Below are 24,993 nucleotides of genomic sequence, written 5' to 3'. Positions count from 1 at the left end.
AATTCTCTTCTGCATTGGGAGATGATGGCAGAGGTTTCAGTATTTCAGATTCCCTAGAGTAATCTAGAGGTTCTGTGCAGGCAATAGAGAGGATATACACATCTGCAGCTCTCATGCTGGTGGTCCCAGAGTGTCCTTGTACTCTCTAACCCTAAGAACAGCTGTGTGTGTGGTACTGGCACATTTGGCCTCATTTGACATAAGACCGGCTGGGTCTAGAAGCGGCCGTTCACCCTTTTGGCATAGCTTCCTGGCATGGCTTCCTAACATGGGCACAGTAGCTCAGGAAAGCAGCAATGCTCCTTCCAGAACCTGGAAGGTCCATGCACTGCTATGCTAAGTCATTTATGGATTCAAGCTGTGTAGGATATACGTGACCCAAAAGCTGCATCTTCAACAGAGCTTCCTATCCTGTTGTCTTGCAGCCCTCATCTAGTAGTATACCAGAAACTTGTCAGTTTGGTGCTACCTCTCCTCAGTACAGTCTATAATGATTTTGCAGCAGCTACCTGGGGAGCAACTGCAAGTTGCTGGAGGAATTTTGTTAGTCAGGATCACGTTTGTGTTGCCATATCATCTTCACTGAGAAAAACTCTTCCAGCCAACTTCATTATATCCAATGACTACTTAATCTTATAGTGTCTTTCTCAGTGAATGGCAAAGATTTTAAAACCTAATCAGGTTAGAATAGGAGTAATCTGAAAATTATTTGCTGTTTTTTATGCTTCTGTGCTCAATACTGGAAGATGGGGGACCATTGAAAGTGGTGATGTTACCAGGATTTTACCAAGATCAATGCTTGCATCTAATCACTAGTGATGGGCAGAAACTAAGATTGTGTAAGATTGGAGAGTTGTGCTCATCCAATACCTGATTATCCTGTTATAGCTGCTACTCAGGAATGGAGAAGACAGTCAGACCCGGAAATGACTTTTTTTGTTTTAACTGAGGGGAAAAAAGGTCATCAAATACATAGATCCTCTTCAGGAGGAGGACAACAACTTACTTTGTTGTTTTTGATCACCAGTTATTAGGAATTCCTGGTCAAGTATGATTACCTAACTCATCAAAAAATGTGCAACTTAATATCTAAATTACCGTGGGAGTTGAAAGCTGTAGTTGTAGGGTAAAATGATATCTTGGACTGAATTATTTTTTTTTATAGGCTGTTCTTGAAGCATCAGATCCTGTCCTTGAGCTGAGCGATAAAGACAGGCTTTGTGCTGTCATCAGACTCCCAAAGGAGTGGAAGTCATCCTAAAATCTGTTCTGGGTGATCCCTTCAGTAGCAAGAGAAATGACTTAGCCACTTCAAAAGGATTCTTGAGCTAGTGTTCAGCTTTAGCACAGGAGGAAGCTTGTTAAGGCTTCTTCAGTCTTCTTCTGTGTTCTATGTTGCAGATATCTGAACTCCACAGTAAGAATTTAATGGAAAATATTTGCCATCTTCAGCAACAGCAAACCCAGTAGTCCCCTCAAAGCTTCTAAGTTTACGTGAAGATTGCCTCAACAAATCTTAACAAGAACTGTTCGTATTCCTTACCTCTTGAGGATACCAGAGATTTTTGAGATGAAGTTCAGCTTGCTAGTTCCTGAAAATCACTGAAAATAGATATTTGCCTTAATTTTGCATTGCTTTAATTCCCATCAATCTCATCTTTCTTCTCAAAGGTTTGCTTCTATGAAAGATGATTATACAGGTAGTGAAATCTTTTCTGACTTGGGGTCAGAACTTTAAATCAGTGAAGATGAGTCATTCATTCGTAACACTTCACAGAAAAAGTATTTTAAAGAAACATTTGTAGGTTGAGCAACACCAAAAGCATACAGCATCAAGAGTATGCTTGTTTTGGAAGAGATCAGAAGCTATGAGATGATCTCAGTGGCTATAAAGTTAATTTCAAAAAGCGTGAAGTATTTGTTCATGGCACTCCATAGCAGACTTCCTGTTCTTGTATGTAGAAGGTGACTCAAATAAGCATGCTTTCTGGGTAAAGCTGTTGATTCTGTATGTGAATGTGTTTTTCCTCTCTTTATTCATAAATACATTGATGGAAGAACCCAAATCAAATATGAAATAGTGTCTTGAAGGGATGACAAAAATGCAATGTAAAAACAGGTTTAACAAGTAGGATCATGCATCTAATTCAGCATCCTAGTTCTGCAAGTGGTCAGCAGAGGATGTACAGGAGAGAGTACAGTACAGACATGGCAAAGCATACAGTCATGCTTTATTTGAATACGCTCAGCCTCTAGCAAGTTGGGGCTCAGAGGTCTCTAGAGCTGGTGGCAGTGACTTCTCACAACCCTGCTTAGTTTTGTCTTTCACCTTGAAGAGTCCTAGTCTGCTGTTCTCCTTATGGAAGCCATTCCATAATGTTAGTTATTATCATCATCCTTTTTCTGAACCTTGATGCCCTTTGGGTTCTACTGTCTTTCCTGAGAATGAAGGACCAGCAGCAATACAGGATGTTCATGATACAGATGTGTTGTGGGTGCATGCATGGTAATGGAGTCTATATTGCTCTGTTTCTTTACAAATAATCTTTACAGCTTAACTGACTCTTTGACTACTTCTGAACACTCAGCCAATTTTTCATGGGAATGTGTGTTGAGAACATGGTGTCAGAAAGAAGATTTGTCGCAGAAATACCAAAAAATCCTTGCCCTGGTTTTTGTCCTGTATCTAGGAATATTCTAATATGCTTTTGTGATTTCTTTACAGAAGAGATGCATTCTGAGAAAGTAAGGTGGTTGTTTTTAGATGTCACCCTACTGCTTGCGGTAATAGCCATGAATCCTTACGTGGCTGAAACCCTCTTCCTCAGCCACCTTCGCGCAGCCCAAATTGGGCAACTGTATGGGCAATGAAGATGACAGACTGACCTTTGAATTTTCTTGTCCAGCACATCTGTGTGTCTCTGAACTCTGAGGCTGTTTGAAACAACCCCCAAGAGATCACCAGATGTAAAGGAATCTGGCTACTGTGTTTCAAAGAGTATCACCAACTGTTGTATTATTTTATAATCAAAACAGTCAATGGTTTGTGTGTGCATTATGGGACATTTGGGACTTGTGGGCTTTTTTGACGCTGTGGTGGTGTTGCGGCCCGAAAGGAGTCTTTCAGAACGACCTACCTCCCCTTAGGGCCAATGACCAAGTTTGTGATGCCCTTGGACTGAATTAAGGTGAAAACGACACCAACCAAGCAGTTTTAAGATTTATTAAGGCAAAATGGAATCAACTAACTAGGCATGTCCCGCGTCACACGTTTACGGAAAAAGAGAGGGAGAGAGGGAAATATATATCACCACCCGTGGATCCAGCGGTGTCCCGTTGGTCCTCTTCTCTTGTGAGTCTCGGCAGCAGCAGCTTGGGGGGGGGGGGGTGGCAGAGGGGGGAAAGCGCCTGTCTGGTTCCGCTGACTCCACTCCAGCTCTCCAGTCATCTTAAGCAAACCCCACCCCCCATTCACCCTGTCTGCAGTTTTTGTAGGTTCTTGCCCTGCCTCTGGGAGGTGCTTCCTCGCTTCCCATGCAGATTAACTGTCATGCGCAGTCCGCCCTCCCGGAACCTTCCAGAAACGGTCTGGGGCATCTGGGCGTCTCCCGCTCATGCGCAGATGGCAAATGAGTACGTGCGATTCGCGCCCTAGCGACGACCTTCTGCCCTTTTCGCGCCCTTTTCCCCCGTGCAGGTGCAGGAGGTTGTTTACCTCGCGGACGGCCGCTGGGGGCGCCAGCGCGGCATTGCCCGACGCGCCTTGGCAGCGGCGGCTTTGCAGCAGCAGCAATGTTGAGACAAAACTGCGTTTAGTGCCGGTCCTCTACAGGTGGAAATGGTAGAATAAGCAAAGTGGTGAACAAGCCATTTTCTGGAAAAACTGACTTCTTTTCCCATCTTGACAGCAGATGTTTGCCACAAGACAGCCGAGAGGTTATTGATACTCGTTTTTTTTTATTTTTTAAGTTGAGCAGTCTTAACAGTCTCGACACTGGTAATGCCATAACTGATACGCATGCTATCATCTCAGCATCTCCTCCAAGAATTAATACTGTTGTCTCAGCATCTCCTTCTCATGTTTTATTGGCCATTATAGGTTGCTATGGCAAGGAATTTGGTTACTTTCATTGCTTTCCTGTCCAGGGAATGGTGAAGCCCTTCTGCTGCTCTGCTCAGTGTTCCACTTACCCAAAATAATGCATGTCTGACTTTCAGATGTAACTGAGAGTTAGGTCTGCAGTTCAGTTTTATGTTACTTGGATGAATTTACAGGTAGATTTTAGGGAAACTAGTGATTTATATCAAAAGTCATTTCTGGCCCTTAAAAGCCCCCTTTTGTCAAGAAAGAAGCTTAGTAGTAACCCTTATGCAAAGTAACAATAACAAAGTATTTTGATCTGGCTTGGAACCCTATGGGCCTTGTTTGTGAGTTTCATTGTTCCGGAATGGATTTTGTGTAGGACACAAGAGCTTTAGGACTTCCAGAAGAGGTACAGGCACTAATTGTAAATTTGTCTATTATAATGTTTATTTATCCGCCTATTATAAATAAACAGGTCCGACCTGGATAAAATTTGCACTACTACTTTTTGTGTAAACCAGAATTACCTAAAAGAAGTGTTCTCTGGGGCATCATAAAATGGGCAGAAGCTAAAAGTATGTATTGTCAGTAATAAGGAAAGAATTCCTTTCTTCCAAAGAGGGATTATAAAAATGTTTCTTTTTGGAAGCAAAGGGGAAAACTACATCTTGCGTAGACTATTGTTAAATGAGGTCTGCTGCACTTGTATGAAGGGAGGTGAACCTGTGGCCTTACAGCAGCACTTAATGATATAAAAGCTTCAATTTTCTGTAAATGAGTGTAAACCTGCATGTATATTCAGGGTGCTCCTAGTAAGAAAAGTAATTTGGGATCTTGTAGAGTTGTTAGCACTTTGATCATACACTTCATGATGTTTTGCTGCAAAGGCTTTTTAATGTTCATATAGGATTGGGGTATTCTTAGTTGGAGTTTCCCAGGTTTTCTTTATACCTTTATTGCTGAGAATAAGGACTGTTTCAGAAATGTGTTTCAGCATTGCCAAATCAAGATAATGTCTGTTCTCCCCCCCCCCCCCCCAACAGACTTCCCTACTAGGTCGATTAGCCACTGATGTTGTTTCTCAGGCTTCATCCCTAGAACAGGAGGGCCTGCTACTGCTGTATAACACCAGAATGGAAATTGCTTACCCGGAAACCTCTTGTACCTGTTTTTAACCTGTGGGGATTGGATGTAAAGGTCTGCTCTCAAAAGCGAAGTAGTGTTTGGCCTATATCAAATTATTAGCTAGCTAACTGAGACCCTTTATGCCAAATCAGTGTTTGTTCGATTGGACAGCTTCTTTCAGAAGTGCTCTTGTCACAGAAAAGTGTAGAGACTGGTATCTGCTTTCACCAGACAACAGTGTTCTGTGACACCAGTTAGTTGCCTGTTGGCACTATTGTGTGGATTTGGGCTTTTTATTTTCTACCAAGAAGATGAGGATTCAGAACATCCACCTGTGCTACCTTGGATGTTTGTCAGCTACCAAGAGGAGAATATCTACTAAGACAGTGCTTTGTGAAAACTCTTGCCTACTGAACTCTAAGTGCATAGGAGAATGCTAAGGATGATGCCCTGATCCAGGCTGATTCTCATCTTGAAGGTGTGTGAAACCTTTGTACATGCAGATAACAAAATACATATGGATGTAGCATTTTGAAAATTCATAGGTATGCTAAGATGATTTATCTTTCTTTCTATTATCCGATGTGAAATTCATATGGAAATTCTTCAGAAATAACTTCGTTTCCTGTGCCAAACCTCCTTCACGCACTGCAGTCGTGCTTCTCCATACTTTTGTAGCATCTTGTATCCACACTGTCTTATACACCCAGATACCACATTATCTAGTTTAAACTCTTGAGGGTGGGTGAAGGTTAGAGGAGTAGGATATAGGCAGGAATCCTTTTATAATACTCTATAAAAGGAGGTTTCATTCATTCTGATGAAGCCGTATCTAATTTAAACAGTGATTTCTGAAACATGCAACCTTTCAAAACTAAGCCAGCAACGTATGATTTAAGAGGTCATCTAAATGTAAATTCAGTAAAGCAGCTGAAAGAAACTGTTCTCCACATTTGCAGGAAGACTGAGGGTTGGGAAGTGTTCCAGAGCTTGCGTCTTACTTGATCTATCTGTGAATGATTGAATCTGTTTCTCTTCAACTCTTTACTCTGAAAAAAGGATTGTATCCTAGTTACTAAAATACCATGTTAAGTTTGTTTCTAAAATACTTGTTCTTATAGTGTTTGTATAAAAGAAGATTGCTGATTTGTATAGCCGGATTTGTTTTTAAATGTGAAAACATTAAAAAAACCTCCTCTGCTGCAGATTTGATAACGAGAGAGCCAAAGGCAGAAAAAATAATTCAAAAGTAACCAAAAGGATAGTGTTTCATGTGAAATCTAAATTTGAGCTTTTATCTTGCCTTATGAATAATCTGCATTATGAACCCCTGTCTAAACTTAAATGGGTCTTCTGCTTTCTTTCCCTCTTGCAGAGGAAGATCCTATATGGTGATATTTGACATGTTGTTCCTGAACTGCTTCAGATAATTTTGTCGAAAGTAACCAAGGAGACAAGCCTATTGTCACTAAACTAACACTTGCTTTAGAAGAGCCTCAACAATCGCTGAAAAGTTGTTAGGGTATCTGAAAGTAGAGCATTGATTTCCTAGCTTTTTTCTGTCCTCTTGTTTGATAGCTTTACTAACTAAGCAGGCTGGAGAGGGGGCAATCCTGGTTGTGGCAGGAAGACTCAAACACCTAGCATCATTATACAAGTCATTCTTCACACTGCCATTGTTTGACCTCCCTTTTCCAAGTGCTTAGTAACAGAATAAAGGAACAGATAACTTGAAGAAATACCTTTAAAGTAATTGTTCTAGGAATTGTCCGTGGAAGGTTGTAGTTATATTTCTAACTTGGTATAGAATAGTCAGAAATTTGAAAAACTATCAAAGAAACCTCCAGCGTAGTTAACTTGTCTCTCTTAATCTGGGCTTTTCAAGTCCTCCTCTGCCTTGGTCTTCCAACCCGTACACAACATCATATATGTTTTGGGAGGGTTTTGCAGATGTTCAGAGCAAGATACAACTGTGTGGACGTTGATGCCGTGGCCTTTGAAGACTGCAGTCTTTCATCTAAAAAGTTTCCTTCTATTCTCCTGAAAATGGAATGCAAAACTCTGTCAAACCATTGTTTCTTTCTTCCTGTCTCCTCATCCTCCTGCATTTTTGCAATAATAAATTTCAAAGAAAAAGAGGGTCAGGTTTCCTCTTTTACCCTTCCGCCTAAAGTATTCTCTCTGTAGGCAGTGGTCTGTTACATGTCTTTTTATATATCCACATACAGAATATGTAATTACATAGCACTCTTTAGTTAGATGATAAGCAGTATATAACAGCATGAAACGAAAAACATATTTTATCTTTATCACATTCATTTGTCCTTCTGGGACAAACGGATTTATTTTAAGTTGTGAATTAATGATATTAAAAAAACAGAACAAAACACTAATGCAGTTATGTTCTGCGGATACTGTATTTTCATAGCTAGAATTATTTAGAATGAGCACTGGCCACTTCTTAAATATATTTCTCCAGACAGACTACCATCTCTTGTTAACCTATGGATGGATGAGTTTGCTCTACAGCCACTTCCATTAGTTTACTATCTCTCCTGATAGGAGAGGCAAGAGAAGACAAAACTTTTGTTCTTTCTAAATTACAGAAGTGCATGATAGAAAATGGGGATATTGGTAGAGGAAACACACAGGTAGGTAGCAGGACCACAAAAAAAAGTGGTCTTGGTCAGCAAGCAGCACTGATCTTTTTAACATAGAAGAAGCAGGTTTGACTGTTGTTTGCATGTTCTGAGTTTTATTCAAAGTGCATTTTAACTGCTTATATCCTGTTTAGGAACCTTGACCATTTCGTTTTAGTTTCTTTATAGTTCCAGTTGATTTTTATTCTTGAATGCAAGTGGAACTCTAGCAGCCTGTATTTGTAGCCTGGCCTTCTAGTGTAGTGCATTCTGGTGGAAACTTGGATACGGGACGGAACCGAATTGAAAATGGGAAGGGAGATATCTGCAAGTTATTCAACAGCCACTTCCCTGTGATGTGACACAGAGGAGAACACTTGCTGTCTTCATCTGTCTTAATGACTCTCTTTTTCCTTGTCCAGTATTAAATTCTGGTGGTTTGTTCTCCATCAGTTTTCAGTATTGTTCTGGCTAGTCCCTTTTTGACAGTCTATGGCATTTCTTATCTGTAAGTTGGCATTGCTTGGATTTTACTGTATTTTATGTTGAGCTCTAAAAAATGATGGTTAGATGATTTTTTTTTTTTTTTTGTTATTTCTATAGCTCTCTAAGCTTGCGTAGTAATATATTAGCTTTTTGTTACTTCAGGTGATTTGCAATAATTTGAGGGGTTGTAATTCCTCACATGCACACATATATACACAAAACAGATAATGTTAATATTAACATATTTACTTTTTACCACTGATCATTTTAAAAGAGGGTTAACTTATCTCAGTCTCGCACCAGCTGTTCTGCCTTTCAAGTGTGAGCTTTTTTGCTTGTCTTTAAACTGCTTTTGTCCCTTGCTTGCTAAAATCTTAGCATGGCGTTTTCATAACGTAATGTACAAACAAATGTAAAGCGAGAGATGCCGTTCTTAAATGGATTGTTCCTTAGTAATTTTAAAGTAGTTTTTAACTTGAAATTACCTGTCATTCATTGTAAGTTCTTGTCCGTGATAGTAAGACCCTATCTGGTGTTACACAGGTTATGTTAAAGTTTGTAAACAGTGTTTTTGTGGTGCACTGTTTAAAAAAAAACACAAAAAAACCAAAAAAAACCCCCAAAATACACCCATCATGTACATTAGTGAGACCAGAACTAAATGAAAATTGTTACGATTCTTTGGATCAGCTGTAGGTAAAATTAATTACCAATGTTTTCTATGTCCAAGCGATCACATTTTACCTCTTTGGGTGAGCTGGTAGTGTGCTTACAGCACTGTCATAAGCTCTTGTCAATCGGCCTGTCACTCATTGCTCCTGAAAGTGCTGAGAGGAATGACAAAGGAGAGCTCTGAAATGTTAAAGGAGGAGAAAAGGCGTGTTAAATCTGTTCTTTGGTTCTCCTCAGCCTATTGCAATTGGTGGCCCAAATGAATTTTTAAGGATGGTTTTTACTCCTGAAGGTGTAATTTATCATAGGAAAATTCAGTTGTGGAAATGAAATTATTCTGTTACACCCCCACACCCTCCAGGACAGAATAAAATCTGTCTAGCTGCCTTTCAGAGCAAGCCTTTTGTTAGGATGCTAATCGAGAAAGTAAGAGAGTTCTGCCAAAACTCGTGTCTGCCGTGCTGAGCAGCGCGGGGCCTGGCACGTAGCTGGTGCGCGCTGTATCGGGGCGGGTCTGTACGGTAGTCATCACCTGCCCACCTATGCTTCCCCTGTGCGCTTAGGCAATTTCTTTGCGGCCTAGTGTTTGAAGAGGAAGACCCGCCCGGAAACCTTTCCCAAAGCAGAAGAGAAGGAACTTCTCATGCTGTTTCCTTCTTGCTGTTCAGTGGAGCTGGTTTCAAGACTTGTGGGTTAGACGAGTGAGGGGGTAGCCAACTCCACGGCTGCTGGGCTTGCCTGTAATTAGAAAAGGACAAGAGGGGGAAATTTGGAAACTAAACGTGTGTGTGTTTACTTCTGTCCAAACTGCAGGAAAAGGTATGGCACGGGACAAACTCCAGGGAGATGCAGAGCGATCCAGACTTGCTTAGCAGTAACAGTAAGCAAAGACTGACTGGTGTGTGCTCCTCTGCAACACAGCAAATCCTACAGGCTTTCCTTTTTTAGCGTTTGTGGGTATGATTTCTAAGTAGAAATGGGAGCAGCTTCAAGAAACAGAAAATTTCATCAAGTTAGAGGCTAAAATTGGGGGAGAAAGTAGCTTAAAATACTTACTTGTGTGAGCTTTCCTCTTTGTAGTTTTATAGTTGTGCTCTAAACCACAAGCCTCCCATCTTAACTTGCTTGGGTATCATCACAAAGAGACTAGATCTGCTGTTGCAGTAGCAGGTATTCCCTGTCTCCTAGTGCGTTCACACAGGCCGCCAACAGTGTGCTTCCCCAGGGCTCCCTCTCCCTTTCCCGTGGGCATGTGCTCGGGGTCTCTGCGTTGTGCCTGACTACGTATCAGTAGGGACACTCGTTTGTCCTTCTGGAGGAAAAGGAGAGGGGAGGAAGAAGAAGAAAGAAAAAAAAAAAAAGCAAGCCAGATTACTACTTTTTATTTTGCCTCTGTTACTTGCATGGTCATCTCCAATTCTTAAAAATTACAGAGAATGCAGGTTCCTCATAAAGAAGCTCCAGCTCTCATCATCCAGAAATGTAGCCTGCCATCAGGGGGTTGGGTGGCAAATTGGTGTAGAAATGCTCTCTGCCTTTCGTCCCAGCCCATGGATAATTCAAAACAAAACAAAACAAGAAAAACAAACAAGGAAACTGTAGTAAGATCTATGCGTGTGACTGCCTTCCAGTATGTAGCATTTTCTATCATTTTTAAACAACTTCAGGAAATACTAGAGACTGCTAAATGTCATAAAGCTGCTTGTCTCAAAAGTACGTGCCAGGAATTTCACCTCAGTAACAATAGATCTGTTTACTATTGAGATAGCTATTAAATACATCAGAGTAATTACCAGAATGACAAAATCAAACTAAAACAGAATGTGTAGGGAAATTAAGATGGAAGTAAGTGAGTTCATGCCAATATTGTCTTTAGGTTTTTAAATAACCTTATGTTACAGCTCTTCAAAAAATAATGTTGATAGAATCCTGTGCTGTATTTTGCCACTCTTTTTAAAGTATATACATTTTATCAATAAAAAAGAAATGTAGCAAGGGTTGTATAGATCAGCCTTGCGGGTATTATCAGAAGGTTGTCATTTTTGAGTTTTGTATTGTCATCCGATATGACATAAGAATTCTGAGCTATTTTAAAATTTTTCAAGTGCTTGTAGATACGTTGAAATGTAATAGTCACCCCTTTCCTGCCAACCCTTTTGGACTGTGCTGTAATAAGAAGCCCTGCTAGAGCCCTTTAAGTATTCTAGCCGGCTCCTTCTCAGATTGTAGTTGTAAATCTTTGCAGCTTAGTTGCACTTTGGGGGGAAAAAAGTGAGGTGGGGCTCTGAAATTAAAAATGGGATTTAGAATCCTGAACAGCATTCACATTTTTGAAAATTAAAGTCATTTCAAAATATTTCACTTCACCTATGCAGTTTAAGTGCTGAAGTAGGTTTAGGTATTCTAGGATTAACATTTTTCCCAGCATCTGTTCTTGGGATATTTATTTTTTTTAATTTTTAGCTAGAGGGAGCATTTGATTTTTCACATCTGCTTGGAATCTTTTAGGTCTTTTGAGATTTCTGGACTTGAGGCACGCTCAGCGGGAGGGGTTTTCTGACAGTCTTACAGAATCCTTAGAGAGCCAAAAACCTGGAGACATGGGAACATGGCTCTTGCTGGAGGCATATGGATCTAGTCTGAATTCATCAGAAAAGCTGAATCACTGGATGAGTAACTGTCCATAACAATCATATGACATAGCATCACGTGTGTTTACCAGGAGCGGCTTTAAAAGCTTTAGGGAAAGAAGGTTCTTACTACAATGAGCTTTAGGTTTGCTGACTGGGCGTTCCTCTGGGTTTGAATATCAAAAAATGCTTTTGCAGTTTGTCAAAGTTATTGTTGGTTTTTGTGTTTGGAAAATAATACGTAATTAGTCTGGTAGTACCTTCCGCGTTTAAAAATCTATACAAGGTAATGTGATCTGTTCCGACTCAACGTAATGCTTCAAGTAGTATATGCTTCTACATTCTAGATTTCTAGATTTTTTTTTTTTCAGTCTTCCTTCTCCCCAATTTTACTATTTAAAACAGAATTTTGTTCCAGCTTTAACATTAAATCCTCTGAAAGCGTGAAACTCTGGTCTGCCTTCTGTATGTTAAACTGGTACTGCAAAAGATGAATAAGCTAGCACGTTGCACATAAAATTAGTTTTAGAAAACGACAAAAGGAAAATAAAATATGTAACTCTTTTTACAGGTATCTGTAATGAGACATGTTCTGTGCTTTCTCGCATCTAGTTTGCGTAGACAAGGACATTCTTTGTTCATATCAAATAGAACGGATGAAGTGAAAAAGATGAAATTTAACTAACTTTGTAAAATATGAAATAGTTTTAAGTGCGTGAATAAATGTTTCTGTTGCTGGACTTCATTATGATGTAAGGAAAAGGTGTAAGTGTGTTTGTGTTGTAGGAGAACAGAAAAATCCCTTGTAGTGGTTAAATCTGTCCCTCAAAATGGAAATAGTTTTGTGATAATTTTCCAGGAGTTAAAATAGCTTTAGAATACAAGCTGGGCACTCACTAGCTTTTACTGCTAGAATTGGAAGAGGTGGGGGGGACTTGGAAAAGGGTGTGGGGAAGGATTCATTTCACACTTCCTTTGCATGTTTTTTTAAAAAAAAAATTCTGATTTTTTTTGACTGGTAATTTATGTAGATTCTGTTTAGACATAAAGACTGTATTTCAGTCTATTAAGTTCAGAAGGTTTTTTTTTTTTTAATCTGAGAACACATTTGTGCGTAGCACTTAACTTGATTAATAACACTAAGTACAAAGGGAGGTTGGCTCTTCCACATATACATTTTATGCTCTGTTAATGTGTTTGAAATTAAAATAAGCCTTCCTGATGATCTCTCAGCAGTTATTCAGAAAGATAAAGGCAAACAACAGCTTACTCGTCAGTATTTCTGACCAAAAACAAACATGGAAATAAAGTGGGAATTTTTCCCTGTGAGAGAACAAAGAATGTGACTTAAAATTTTTGTTTATTACAGAAGAAATATTATTGTTTTAGTATTGTTAGCAAACACTATAGCTCTTTATTCCAGTGTACTAATTCTTACTTCCAGTGTTCTCATTCTTACTTCCTTCTTTTTGTTACTGCTGCCTGTGTTTTTACATCTAACTAGAATATTTAAACAGAATACTAACTGTAGTTGTCATCTATTTTTGTGTGCTCTTTAGTAATTCCAATACACATCTGAAGGAGAAATATGGTGATAATATATATATTTTTTCTTTCTTTCTTTTAAGGCTCCTGCTAAGAAAGATTCTACTCAAAGTACTGTCAAAGAAGACAAAGTCCATCTGTTGAAGTATAATATTGGAGATCTAGTGTGGTCCAAAGTGTCTGGTTTTCCATGGTGGCCATGTATGGTTTCTGCTGATCCTGTTCTTCATTCCTACACTAAACTAAAAGGTATGTCAGTGATGCTACAAACATCCAGATTTCTTTCAGGTATATGAAAATATTATTTTGGGAAAAATTCTGTTCTTAATTTTATCTATTCAGTTGTATCAGTAACTGAACCAGTTCCTTGTTATCAAGAGGGATATTAAAATCACATAAGCACTATTCTTGACCGTATAGCAGCCTGAGGTTTTTCCACTGGGTTGTTTTACTCTTAAGATTCACATAAGGATTTTGAAATTGTGATTTGTGAAACTGTATGGATTCTTATTAAAAAAAAATTATCTGATAGCACATGCTTTCCACTGTTTTTATGGAGACTGCAGTATGATGTTATATTACATTTTTCTCAACAGGATATAATGAATGAATTAAGAATGAATTAAAAATAACTTTCACAAAAGACTTGGGATGGATGTTTTAGAAGTGGTATGGGGCTTAAAATTTTGTTGAAAGCTAATGAGAATTAAATACTTCTGGTAATTATCTTTTATGAAAAGCAATTCCTATTTCAGGTAGCTGCATTTTTTGTGATCTATAGAATCAATAATTATCTACAGACAAAATTAATTGATTCTAAATGTAGGGGCTACCAAGTGTTAATCGCGTTCATAAGTAGGTATCCGTGCCCATTTTGTCATCTCACTGGCAGTTTCTTATTCCATTCTGAAACCTGAGACTTCTAGTGTTTATTTGTGCTGGTTGTAGAAGGACGAAATAATTTAGGTTGGAAAGGACTCTAAAGGTCACATGGTCCATCCCTTGGCTCGAAACAGCCAAGTTAGAGCAGGCTGCCCAGGGCCTTATCCAGTCAAATTTTGAATGTCTCCAAGGATGGAGACTGCACACCCTCTGTGGGTAAGCTGTTCCAGTGGCTGACAACCTTCATAGTGAGAAGATTCTTCCTTGTATCTACTTGAAATTCTCTTTGTTTCAACCTATGTCCATTGCCTCTTACATTTCCAATGTGGGTGTCTGAGAAGAGTCTTGATCGGTTCTCTAAACCTCCCATTACGTAGCTGAAGATAGCAGTAAGATCTCCCCAAACCCTAGATGAGTTTGCTCTGTCTTAAGAAGAAAATGATCTCTGAGCATCCTATTGTAAACCATGTGCTCGACCTCCCTAATCACTTTAGTGACCCTCTGGTGAACTCACTTCAGTATGTCAATGTCTTTGTTGTACTGGGGAATGCAAAACTAGACATTATATTCCATATGTGGTTGCACAAGTGTTGAATAGAGGGGAATAAGCATATCCTTCAGCCTGCTGGCTGTACTCTTGCTGATGCAAGTATGTGGCTTTCTTCATTGCAGGGTTACACTGTTGATTCATTTTCAGTTTGCTGTTCGCAAGGACTGCAGGTCTTTTATCTCAAATCTTCTTTTCTAGCCAGTCTGTGACCATCCTATACTGCTGTATCAGGTTGTTCTGTCTCAGGTTCAGGGCTTTGCATTTGCCTTTACTGAACTTCATGAGGTTCCTACCAGCCCATTTCTCCAGTATGTGAAGTTTTTCCACATAGCAGCAGCAAACTGACTCCTGCTCCCAATTTAGTATCATTACCTAGCTTATTAAAGGTGCACTGTCTGCTGTTGTCCAGGTCCTCAACAAAGATGTTAAACAGTATCTGTCTTACACATGTCCCTTAGGGACATATGTTAGTAACAGGCTGCTGGTTGGGCTTTGCAACTGTTCAGAACCCTTTAAGCCAGTTTTCTTTCCACCTTTTCAAACCATCTCTCAGTAATTTGGTTATAAGGATACTGTGGAATGCCAGGTCAGTTGTCTTCATTAAAGTAAAGTTAAACAGTGCTGCTCTCCCTTTGTCCCCTCATAGAAGGTAATCAGGTTGATTAGATGTGATTTGCCCTTGCTAAGTCAGTGCTGCTGTTCCCAAGCACCTTCTTGTCTTTCATGTGCCTGGATATGGCTTCAAGGAGGATTTGTTCCATAATTCTGTAGACAGAGATTGGGCTGACTAGCCTGCAGTTCCCTGGATCATTCTCCTTGCCTTTCTCAAAGATAGGTGTGATGCTTGCAATGTTGGCCTTTTTCCAGTCAGCACGGATCTCTCCTAATGGCCAAGACCTTTCAAAAACAATACAGAGCAGCCTTGCAGTCACACTGGCCGACAGCTTCAGAACCAGATGCATCCCATCTGGTCCCATAAGCTCATATATCTTCAATTTGCTTAAGTGCTTCCTGACTTTATCTTCCTCTGCTGTGGGTAGTGTCTCAGTCTTCCGGCCTGTGTCCCTAAGCTAAGGGATGAGGGACCTGAGAGGCTTGAGGGCAGACCTTAGCAGTTAAAAAAACAAACATCAATGTAAAGAAGGCATTGAGTATCTCAGCCTTTTCTGTGTCCATCACCTGTAGGTCCCCTGCCCCAGTGAGCATTCCTTAGCCTTCCTTTTGTCTTCTTGCTGCCCACTCACTAGTGGCAGCAAGAAGAGGTAGTCCCCTAACTAGTTTCAACTCCAGCTGAGTTCTGTGAATTATTTTTTCCTATATTTATGTCAAACCACCATAATGAAATTTTGGAAAAAATCTAAAAATGAAATCCAGAAAATGTTGGCGTTAAGAGGAAAAGCAAGAAGTTAATAAGCATATCAAACTGACGTAGGAGCACATCACCTTATTTTGATATTTATGCTTCCAGATACTTTCATGGATTTTTATTAGATCAACAGAAAGTATCAACTTCCTTTCTTTTGAACAGAATAGGATATTTTAGTGTCATCAGATTTCAGTAACTTTTAGCTCTGGATTTTCAAGTCTGTGTGTATTTTCATGCTCTATTTTATGGAGGATCTAAGTAAGGAGAATTATTTTAAGTTTTCAGTAGTGCTCAACGGTTGCTTTGAGAACTTGGAAAATGGACTGCAAATATGCTTCTGGAATTTGCATTAAAATTACAGATTTGCAGTATGGAGCATCTGTAAACATGTAGTATTGGAAATTAGAATGATCTTGATAATGTGGTGATGCAGCCTGAAAAAAAAATGGAGTTCAGTAGGAACAAGTGCAGATTTTTTGCCTTGGGAGAGGATCAAGTTGGGAAGTCAGTGGAAAGCTGCATTTTTGCAGAAAGGAATCTGGGAGTCATAAACTAACCCAGTGTAGTTCTGTTGCAGAAAGACTGAAGTAATGCTGACGTGCATAAATAGTGCTGTTTGTTAGATGTGTGGAGTAAACGCGTAGCTTTTTCTGTGGTTGCATGGCTTCAGCACAAGTACTTCATTCATTTCATCCACTTCTGAGCCATCTGATTTCAAGAGATGTGGACCAAATGGAGAAAGTTCAGAGAACAGCAGTGAGCATGAATAGAAATCTAGGAGTCTTACCTGCGAGGACAGACTGAAGGAACTGGGGTTGTTTAATCTAACAAGGAGAAGCAAAAGGAAAACATGTTAACAGGCTTTAAATAAAAGTTCAGTGCAATGAAGAAAAAATATAAGCTCTTATCAGTCTGGGAAGAAGAGAGCTTCATGGCAGGGAATACTTACACTATATATTAAAAAAAAAAAACTTTGAAATGATAAAGATGGTGAAGCATGGGAATTGATTGCCTAGAGAGATTATGTGATCTCATTCACAGGAGGTCTTTAGGAACAAATTGGATGAGGTTCTCCAAGATATAGCTGGACTTAATGTTGGTAGTGAACTAAATGGCTTCTTGAGATCCCTTTCAAACTTTCATACAACTGCTAGAATGATTTTGTGGCTATTACAGGCTCCTCAGATGAGTTTTTCTGATAGCAGTCTTTAGGAGTTTTGATCAGGCAGTCCCTGTGGTTTTAGTCTTTGGACTACTTGGGTCTATTACAACACAGAAGGCCTGGACTTTAAGAGAAAAACAGCTATTTGTTCCTAACTGAATTTCTCTGTTCCTTGAAAGGAGCAAGGGTCAATCTGCATTATCAAGAAGCTGTGTGGTAGCTTTTTATAGGAAACTATGAAAACAAATCTAGTTTAAAAAAAAAAAAAAAAGTCATACCTGTGGAGTACTAACAGAAAGAGGGACCCATATATTTTGAGACACTAACTTCTGTCTCTTTAATATAAATGAGAGATGTTTCCGTAACTTTCCTTCAGGAAGTTCCACTCGGTCTGGGCAATCATCATAACTGATAAGTGCATGCTGATGATGGTATTCAAAACATCAATACTTGTTTTCAGTCTTGTCTTCCCTTCCACTTGTCCTTTACTCTTGAGAGACTGTCAAAATCTCCCTGTTCCAAACAGAAGAGTTCTTTTGTCTAGGAGTTGTAGAAGTATTCAGCTAGGTGTTTAGTTCTCTAATTTCTAGGATTAGGATCAAGAGTGTATATAAACAATCTTAACTTCTTGATGGTGATATTTGATTTCACCATCCATGCTGTTTAGCATGTTGAGAAAAGTTTGTAACTTTCAGCTTGCAGGGTGCATGCTTTCGTAATCAGAAGGTCTGTACTGAGTCAGACCAAAGGTCCATCTCTTTCTGTATCCTGTCTCTGACAGTGGTCAAGAGCAGCTGCTAGGGTAAAGATAAAGACAACAGTAGTGATGAGTCCCCAGAATTACTTTTCCAACATCCAATAACTTATGAGTGCAGGATTTTGTCAGCCAAAAAAAATGTCTTTGTATTTAATAATCCTTAATGAGCTCCATTATTTCATCCAAGAGTGTTGGTGTGAATTCAGCCCACAGAAGATACCTGAAGATTCAGAATTAGATTTGATTATTCTAGTGTCAGGCACTATTATTTAGACTGCTTAATTGGGCACCTACTGCTATCCAATATTATATTGCAAAAGGAAGGGCACATCTGTGTCTGTGTGGAACTGGGCTGTTGGCTGCTCAAAGGCAGATCATAACAGGTGGTGGCAAACACAGTTTGTGCCATCTTCCTGTCTGCAGCTAGAACATCCTGGTGGAATAGGAAAATTATGACTTATTCCATCATAGACAGCTAAAATCTTTAGAACTCAGTTGTCCCTGGATAAGTTAAATTTTCTTGCTGAGGACAAAATTATTTCTGTGTGATAGGTTTATTCCCGGCAGTGCGTTACTGGAACTTGTGTTAGACTACCGGATTGTGTGAGTGATGCATGCAAATGTCATCGGTTACCAGATTTAGCTTATGGCTACAATCTGCTCTCTGTGAGAAGAACAAAAGAGTGAGAAGGATATGATTCTGTAAGTGAAAAGGGTTAAGTTCAGCTTCTTTCCAGATAAAAGATTGAAACAATCCCTGGTGTGCTGCAGTTAAGGGAACATGGCTGTAAGTGCAAGTTGTACCTCAAAGTGCAAAGAAACTCAGCAGACTTTGAGTAGACTCTTACTGAAGATCTCCTCATTTACCCGATGTTCATTCTTTCTGTACCCTTAGTAGTTTTTTTTAAACTAGAACAGCCCCAAGTTGAAGATACTTGGTCTGGTAAAGGCATCTTTAATTAAGGATTAAAGTAATCTTTAATTAAAATTAAAATAGTTTTATTAAAGAATTACTTTAAATTTTTTTTCCAGTTTCTTTTCTTACTGTTCCCAAGACCTTTCCCTATGCCATTCTTATAATGACTCTCTCATTTGAGATCAGATATCATTCTTGTAACTCACATGGTCATTGTGGTTAAAGAGTTCTACCCCTATCCATTAATTAGACTGATTTCATACTACTGTTCCAGATGGCTTGTCTTGACCCAAAACCAATTCCCTTTAAAAATACCTCTTAGCTGAGTAATTCCCAAAAGCGACTTCTCTCTTACTGAATTTTCTAGAAAGCATGAAGCAATCTACTAGAAGTATTTGCTGATTATAATAGAAGGCGTTTTGTGTATGAAATAACCTAGCAAAAAACTAGACCTGATTTTAAGACATCTGTAATGAAGAGCTGTGACTGTTATTTGGGCTTAGACTAAGTCTTTGACATACTAATGTCGCCACATCTTGAGGAATTGTTGATACTGTTGGGTGGGTAACTGATCCTTTTCTAGCAGGGCTGAGCTTATAAACACAAAAGTGTATGTCTTTACAATTAAAACTTTTTTTTTTTTAAATCAGACCGTAATTTGAACACTCAGCAGAAAACAAATCTGCAAGTTTTTAGGGAGGGATGCCAGAGGACATCTGAAATCTGATTAAATCTCTTACCTCTGTCTTTTAGGAGTTTGTTATTAACTGTGATGCCTTTTGTGGGTTTTGAAGGCATCGTCTTCCCCCTTCAGTGTAGAATAGGGGACGTCTTTAGAAGGGGAAAGTTGTGTGCCTATTAATTATTGCAGTGAGCCAGTATTCCTTTTTATAATCTTAGAATGTTTCTTACTGAGACTTCAGAATTGGTCTCTCATCTTCCCCCCTCTCCCTTTTCTCCCTTCCACCACACACATGCTTTTCAGTTCTTGCTTTGATTCCATAAAAGCTTGGTTAAGATCAAGTTATGATTGCAGTTGTTAAGATTAGCTAAAGTATGCGTTTCTATTCAAGAATATTAAAAGATAAGGTTTAGGTGACTTGGAGATGAGGCTGAGTGCACAGGCTATCCAAGCTTTGGAAACTCAATTTTGAATTCATTTTCAGATGTAGCATTTTCAGAAACGTTCAGGCTTACATGTAAAATAATGTACGCTGAGAGTACTGAGAGGTGATTGTAACCTTAAGTTAATTTAGCAAAGCCTTTTTGGGGGGGGGGATTAAAATAGTGGGTTTTGTGTCAAACTTCGTAGATTAACTCAGAGACTTTCAAACAAGTAATTGGGTTTTTAGAAGGAAAACCAGTTGTACTGCATTTCTCCCTGTTGTAAATATAGCTGCTTATAAAAAGACTTAAAATCTGAAAGTATAGAAACAACCTAAGTTATATCTCAAATATTGTTTTTAATTTTCAGGACAGAAAAAGAGTTTTCGTCAATATCACGTTCAGTTTTTTGGAGATGCCCCAGAGCGAGCCTGGATATTTGAGAAGAGCCTTGTGCCTTTCAAAGAAAAAGACCAGTTTGAACAATTATGCCAGGAAAGTGCAAAACAAGCCCTCACTAAAGCAGAGAAAATAAAGGTAAGAGGCTACCAAATAAGGCAAAACTTGAAAATTTCTGTTTTACTGTTACAGGTCTGTTTCTCAAATACTGAGATACATATCCTAGAAAGCTTTAAAGATGGCTTGTTTTACAGAGGCTTGTAGTCTTACAAATACAAATAGAAAGCATGGGATGACTTATCAATATTTGTTACTTTTTAAAAATCGGCATTTTTCTACTTTGTCATTGATTCATGCATGGTATCTGTGCGATCAAATAGAATTCCATTTGAATGTCTGAATTATAATTATACAGCGCACTTAATCTCTTAGAACTGTTTTGCATTGGTGTTGGTGTTTTGGGAATCCAAAGCAAGCAAATGTCTCATACTTCCTTCTTTTTTTGCAGATGTTAAAGCCTGTTTCAGGGAAGCTGCGGCCGCAGTGGGAGATGGGTGTTAAGCAAGCGAGTGAAGCAGTAGACATGACAGTGGAAGAACGGAAGGCCAAGTACACCTTCATCTATGTTAGGGACAGACCTCATCTTAATCCTCGAGTGGCGAAGGAAGTTGGCATTGCTGTGGAACCATTAGAGGAGATAGATGAATCATCTTACTCAAATGAAGAAACCACTCAAAATCTGAAATTGATGAAGGAGTCTGGCATTCCTAACAAGAGGAGGAGAAGGACGTCAAAATTGTCTGCCGCTATTGATACACAAGAAAGCAGTCAGTCAGGGACTAAGAATACTACTCCTCAAAAGTCATCTGAACAGGCGGAATCCAAAAGAGGGATAGGCTCCCCTCTCAATAGAAAGAAAACTCCAGCATCTACTCCACGAAGCAGAAAAGGCGATGCAGTATCTCAGTTTTTGGTCTTTTGTCAGAAGCACAGAGATGAGGTTAGTCTCTTTTAGCTGTTACTGTTGTTGATTTGCCTATTCTTATTTCTATACTTAAAGAAATACCTTTTTTACTTAATTTAACAAAAACAGTTGCTATTATAGAATCCATAGTACTCTGAATTTAGACAAGGTATACCTCCATCACATCTTAGTCTAGATGCAAACAGAAGAAGGTGGGAACGTAGATGGCTAATGTGAACAAAATGGTGATAATTCCACTGTATTTTCAGCAGAAGTCACAGTAGTACCTTCCTACGTAGTCTAGTAGTCCTTTTTAGTAGCCATATTTGTTTTTTCAATGTATGTAAAATATAGTACATACATACCCCTCAAATACATATGTGGCAAATATAAACAAGGTTGTGCTGTTTGTGGTCATCCATTTACAGTTAACTTCTACGTTCCTGTAGATGAAGTGGATTAATTCATTCAGAGTGTTCCCTTGTCTTTGAACTCCTGGAATACTGTATTCACCTATATAAAATTTTCTGCTGAGCTTCAAAAGAAGCTTCAACAATTATCCAGAGCTCATGAAAGCCACAGTCAGTCAATGTGTTTGTCCGCTGGGATAGTCCTCTTGAGAGGACTACACTCTAGAGAAAGGTAGATTTAAAAAAAACTTTAACATTTACATTCCTTAGGAAGTCTGTTAGAGATATAAAAACAGTGCTGTTGTTCAAGCCCATAACTTTAAATCATGACTATCATTTATCTTCCTGTAACCCTCTGCTCCATTTGCAATACAGTTCTGTGCACTGAAAGAGGCATGAATTTCATGTTTTCTTGTATATTCTTCTGTAATACTCGTAAAAGGATCATGAAGTTAGAGGTGGCTTAATTCTGTCACTCTCTTTAGCTATGGAATGTTTGACTCTGTTAGTTTTCTAACATAAAAATCTTTTAATAAACATGAACTTTATTAAGAAAAAATGAAAAACAGATTCTGTTGTATGGAAATAAACTAGTTGTAATTCAACTTGGGACCTCTTAAGATCATTGCAGCTTCAGGTAATAGGTTATGTTTTCTGCAGGTCAGCCACTAAAAATGAACACAGTGTGCATATACTTTTTAGTAGCTTTGGTTAAATTAAGAAAATTGGCAGTTCAGTTTGCTGACTCTGAAAGTGAGAGGGTTTAAGCCAGGCTATTAAATACAGATTTGACACACTCATTTTGAAAAGCTACATGGATAAAAACATCTTTCTCACATTTGAGACGTGAGTTCTATTTCCAGTTCTTCTATAAGTAACCTTGTGCAACCAGTATCTTTCTCTCTGTAAAATGGCAGGGGGGGATTTCCTTGGCCTTTAAGGTAGGTGGCATGAGGCCTTGTGCAATAATGAGGGATTTGAAATTACTAACTCTTCTCTAGAAGAGATGAAGTTATGATTGGTATTACAGACTCTTAGCCAAACACATCTTACCACAGGAGAGATGTGTTGCATCTCCAATGTTATATTTTTATTAACAAGTTTTGCTCCATACCGTGGATATACTGTAGTTTTTAAACTAATAAGTGGAAAATATGAGTATTGTATTATTTGACATTGAAGAATTGCTTTTTTTCTGCTTTCATTTTGGGAAACTGAAAATCGGCTTAAACTTGGAAATTGCGCTGATCATAGTTTCTAGCATTCTGCAAAATTCTAAGTAGAAGAAAATAAGTTTCAAAAAATTACACGTATTTCAAGATATACCAGTTCTGCCCAGAATGTCTTTTAGTAAAATTGGGCATGAAAGAACCAAATTCACATGATTATGATCCATAGATATAGAAACAGTTCTGTACATAGAACAAAAAAAGGCAATGAAAACTTCAGATAACAGATTGAGAAGTCCCTTTAATCTAGTCAGAACCTGTCCTCCTTCTCTCTTGATTTGACGTTTCCTGACAAAGTGGGGAAACACTCATGCTTCTTGCATTGTTGCCTGAACTTGGATGACTTGGGTTCACTTCAAACCTGTCACGTTGCTTTTAAAATGGCTGTTGTGTGTGTTCAGTGGAAGGTGAAGGCTGTAGCCAAGCTAGTATTTGGTGTTTCCTCTTCTGTTAGGCTTGTCTGGCTCAGCTTGCATGGTCTACTCTCCAGCCAAGAGTTGGGTTTGCTGCTGCTGTAGATACTCTGATGCTTTTGAGGGGGTGATAATGTTAGCTTAAAAAAAAATCAGATGTCTTGTTGAGAGTCGCTTGTCTTGCTGGTATTTGAGCGTTTAGTGTATGGTTATTTTAGTTCTTGCTTGTAGATATTTAGGAGAAGAGAAAACTATGGATCTAAAAGAGGCTGTCTGGCCCCCAGGCTTTGGAGGGAAGGAAGTGAATGGAAAGGAATGACTAAAGACTTACCTTCCTAGGCCTCCACTAACCATGAGGTGTCTTAAAACCAGAGCCGTGTCTGCTGTGTCTTGCTTGGAGTCTGGATTTGTGAGTAGTGGGATTCATGTATCATTTGGTTTTATTGATTGCTACTTTCTGTGTTACTTTTTCTAGGTGTAGGAGGATGAGGAATAGTTGAAATTTTCAGATATGAATGGTGGCTTCTGGAAGACTGGGTGAACTGCTGACAAGAGTTTTTAGTGATTTAGTAGGCATGCTTCCCTGAGGGAGGCATTGAAGGCTTTCATAGCCCTCACATGAGCACTTTCATAGTTGTAGGGATATATTGTGCAAGTATGTTGTGCTGTTACCAAAGAAATTCAGATGTATTTTGTACAACTGGCATTCTTATGCACTCTGTGAAATAGGGTTGCCATAATCATTAGAAGGGAGAGTCTGACTTGGGATCAAGGTATTGTTCAGTGAAAAGCAAACAGCTACACTTTTTTTTTTTTTTTAATTCATTGGTTTGGCCTTGCATTTGTTTTTTGAGGTAAATTAAGAAATAATTTCAGAAGTAGGGTTTACAATTGAAGATTTCCATATGTGTAAGTAGTTGCTGAACCTCAAGACAGATAGGAGTGGAAGTTATACAGTTTGCTTGGGTGAGATGGTAATTACACTGGGCAAGTACTATATTCTCCGCATCTGTAGTAATATTGACTCCTGCATCCAGGAGAAGATCTTCCATGTGTCCTTGTAGCATGGCTAAATTTAGAAAAGTACCTGTGCATGATTTTCATGTACATCGAGATACCTGACACATCACTTCCACTGTGTGCCAGGAATGAGGCATGATGCATGAAGACTTGGGGGAGGACTGCTGGGCCTTGGATCCCTGCGTTAAGAGCTGTGGGTTTCCCTTGCCTATCATCTCACAGGGCTCTGATTGATTGAGAGGTTTCTTTTGTTTGTTTGGGGGTTTTTTGTTTGTTTTTAATCCATATGTTGGTGGGACTAGAGATGACATTAAACTGTATTTTGTTTGTACAAACAAAGTACTTTGTTTGACAACAGGAATGCAATGTTAAGACACTAAATTCTGAGAAATTAGTCTTAATTATTTCTACTTCTCATGGAAAATTTGTATTTCTGGTCTGTTGAAAAGTGTTACTGTTTGAACAGCTGGCTTTGTTGGCCCAGTTTTTGTTTTGCTTCATGATTTGGGGTATTGGTTGCATCCATCCCGTAACAGTTGGGATTTTGGAGAATGTTTGGTAATCAGATTCTGTTTTTAAAGTTTCAGTTCTCTAGATTCTAGAATCTGATAGCTTTCTGACTTCCGTGATTTATCACATC

General features: G+C 38.9%; 1 protein-coding gene across 6 annotated transcripts in view; it reads left to right on the top strand.

The window, feature by feature from the left end:
• The window catches only part of NSD2 (nuclear receptor binding SET domain protein 2), a 107,151-nt gene that overhangs the window by 44,656 nt on the left and 37,502 nt on the right, over window positions 1–24,993 (top strand). For all 6 annotated transcript variants that reach the window (XM_026112665.2, XM_064511538.1, XM_064511533.1 and 3 more), the window contains 3 exons: window positions 13,265–13,430; window positions 20,289–20,455; window positions 20,826–21,317. In XM_026112665.2, coding sequence (XP_025968450.1) covers window positions 13,265–13,430; window positions 20,289–20,455; window positions 20,826–21,317 — 825 coding nt within the window. The remainder of the gene's footprint in view (window positions 1–13,264; window positions 13,431–20,288; window positions 20,456–20,825; window positions 21,318–24,993) is intronic.

This window comes from Dromaius novaehollandiae, chromosome 4 (assembly GCF_036370855.1).
Source record: "Dromaius novaehollandiae isolate bDroNov1 chromosome 4, bDroNov1.hap1, whole genome shotgun sequence".
NCBI lineage: Eukaryota > Metazoa > Chordata > Aves > Casuariiformes > Dromaiidae > Dromaius > Dromaius novaehollandiae.
Note: the sequence above shows the minus strand (reverse complement) of the source record. Positions and strands in the feature narration are given on the sequence as shown.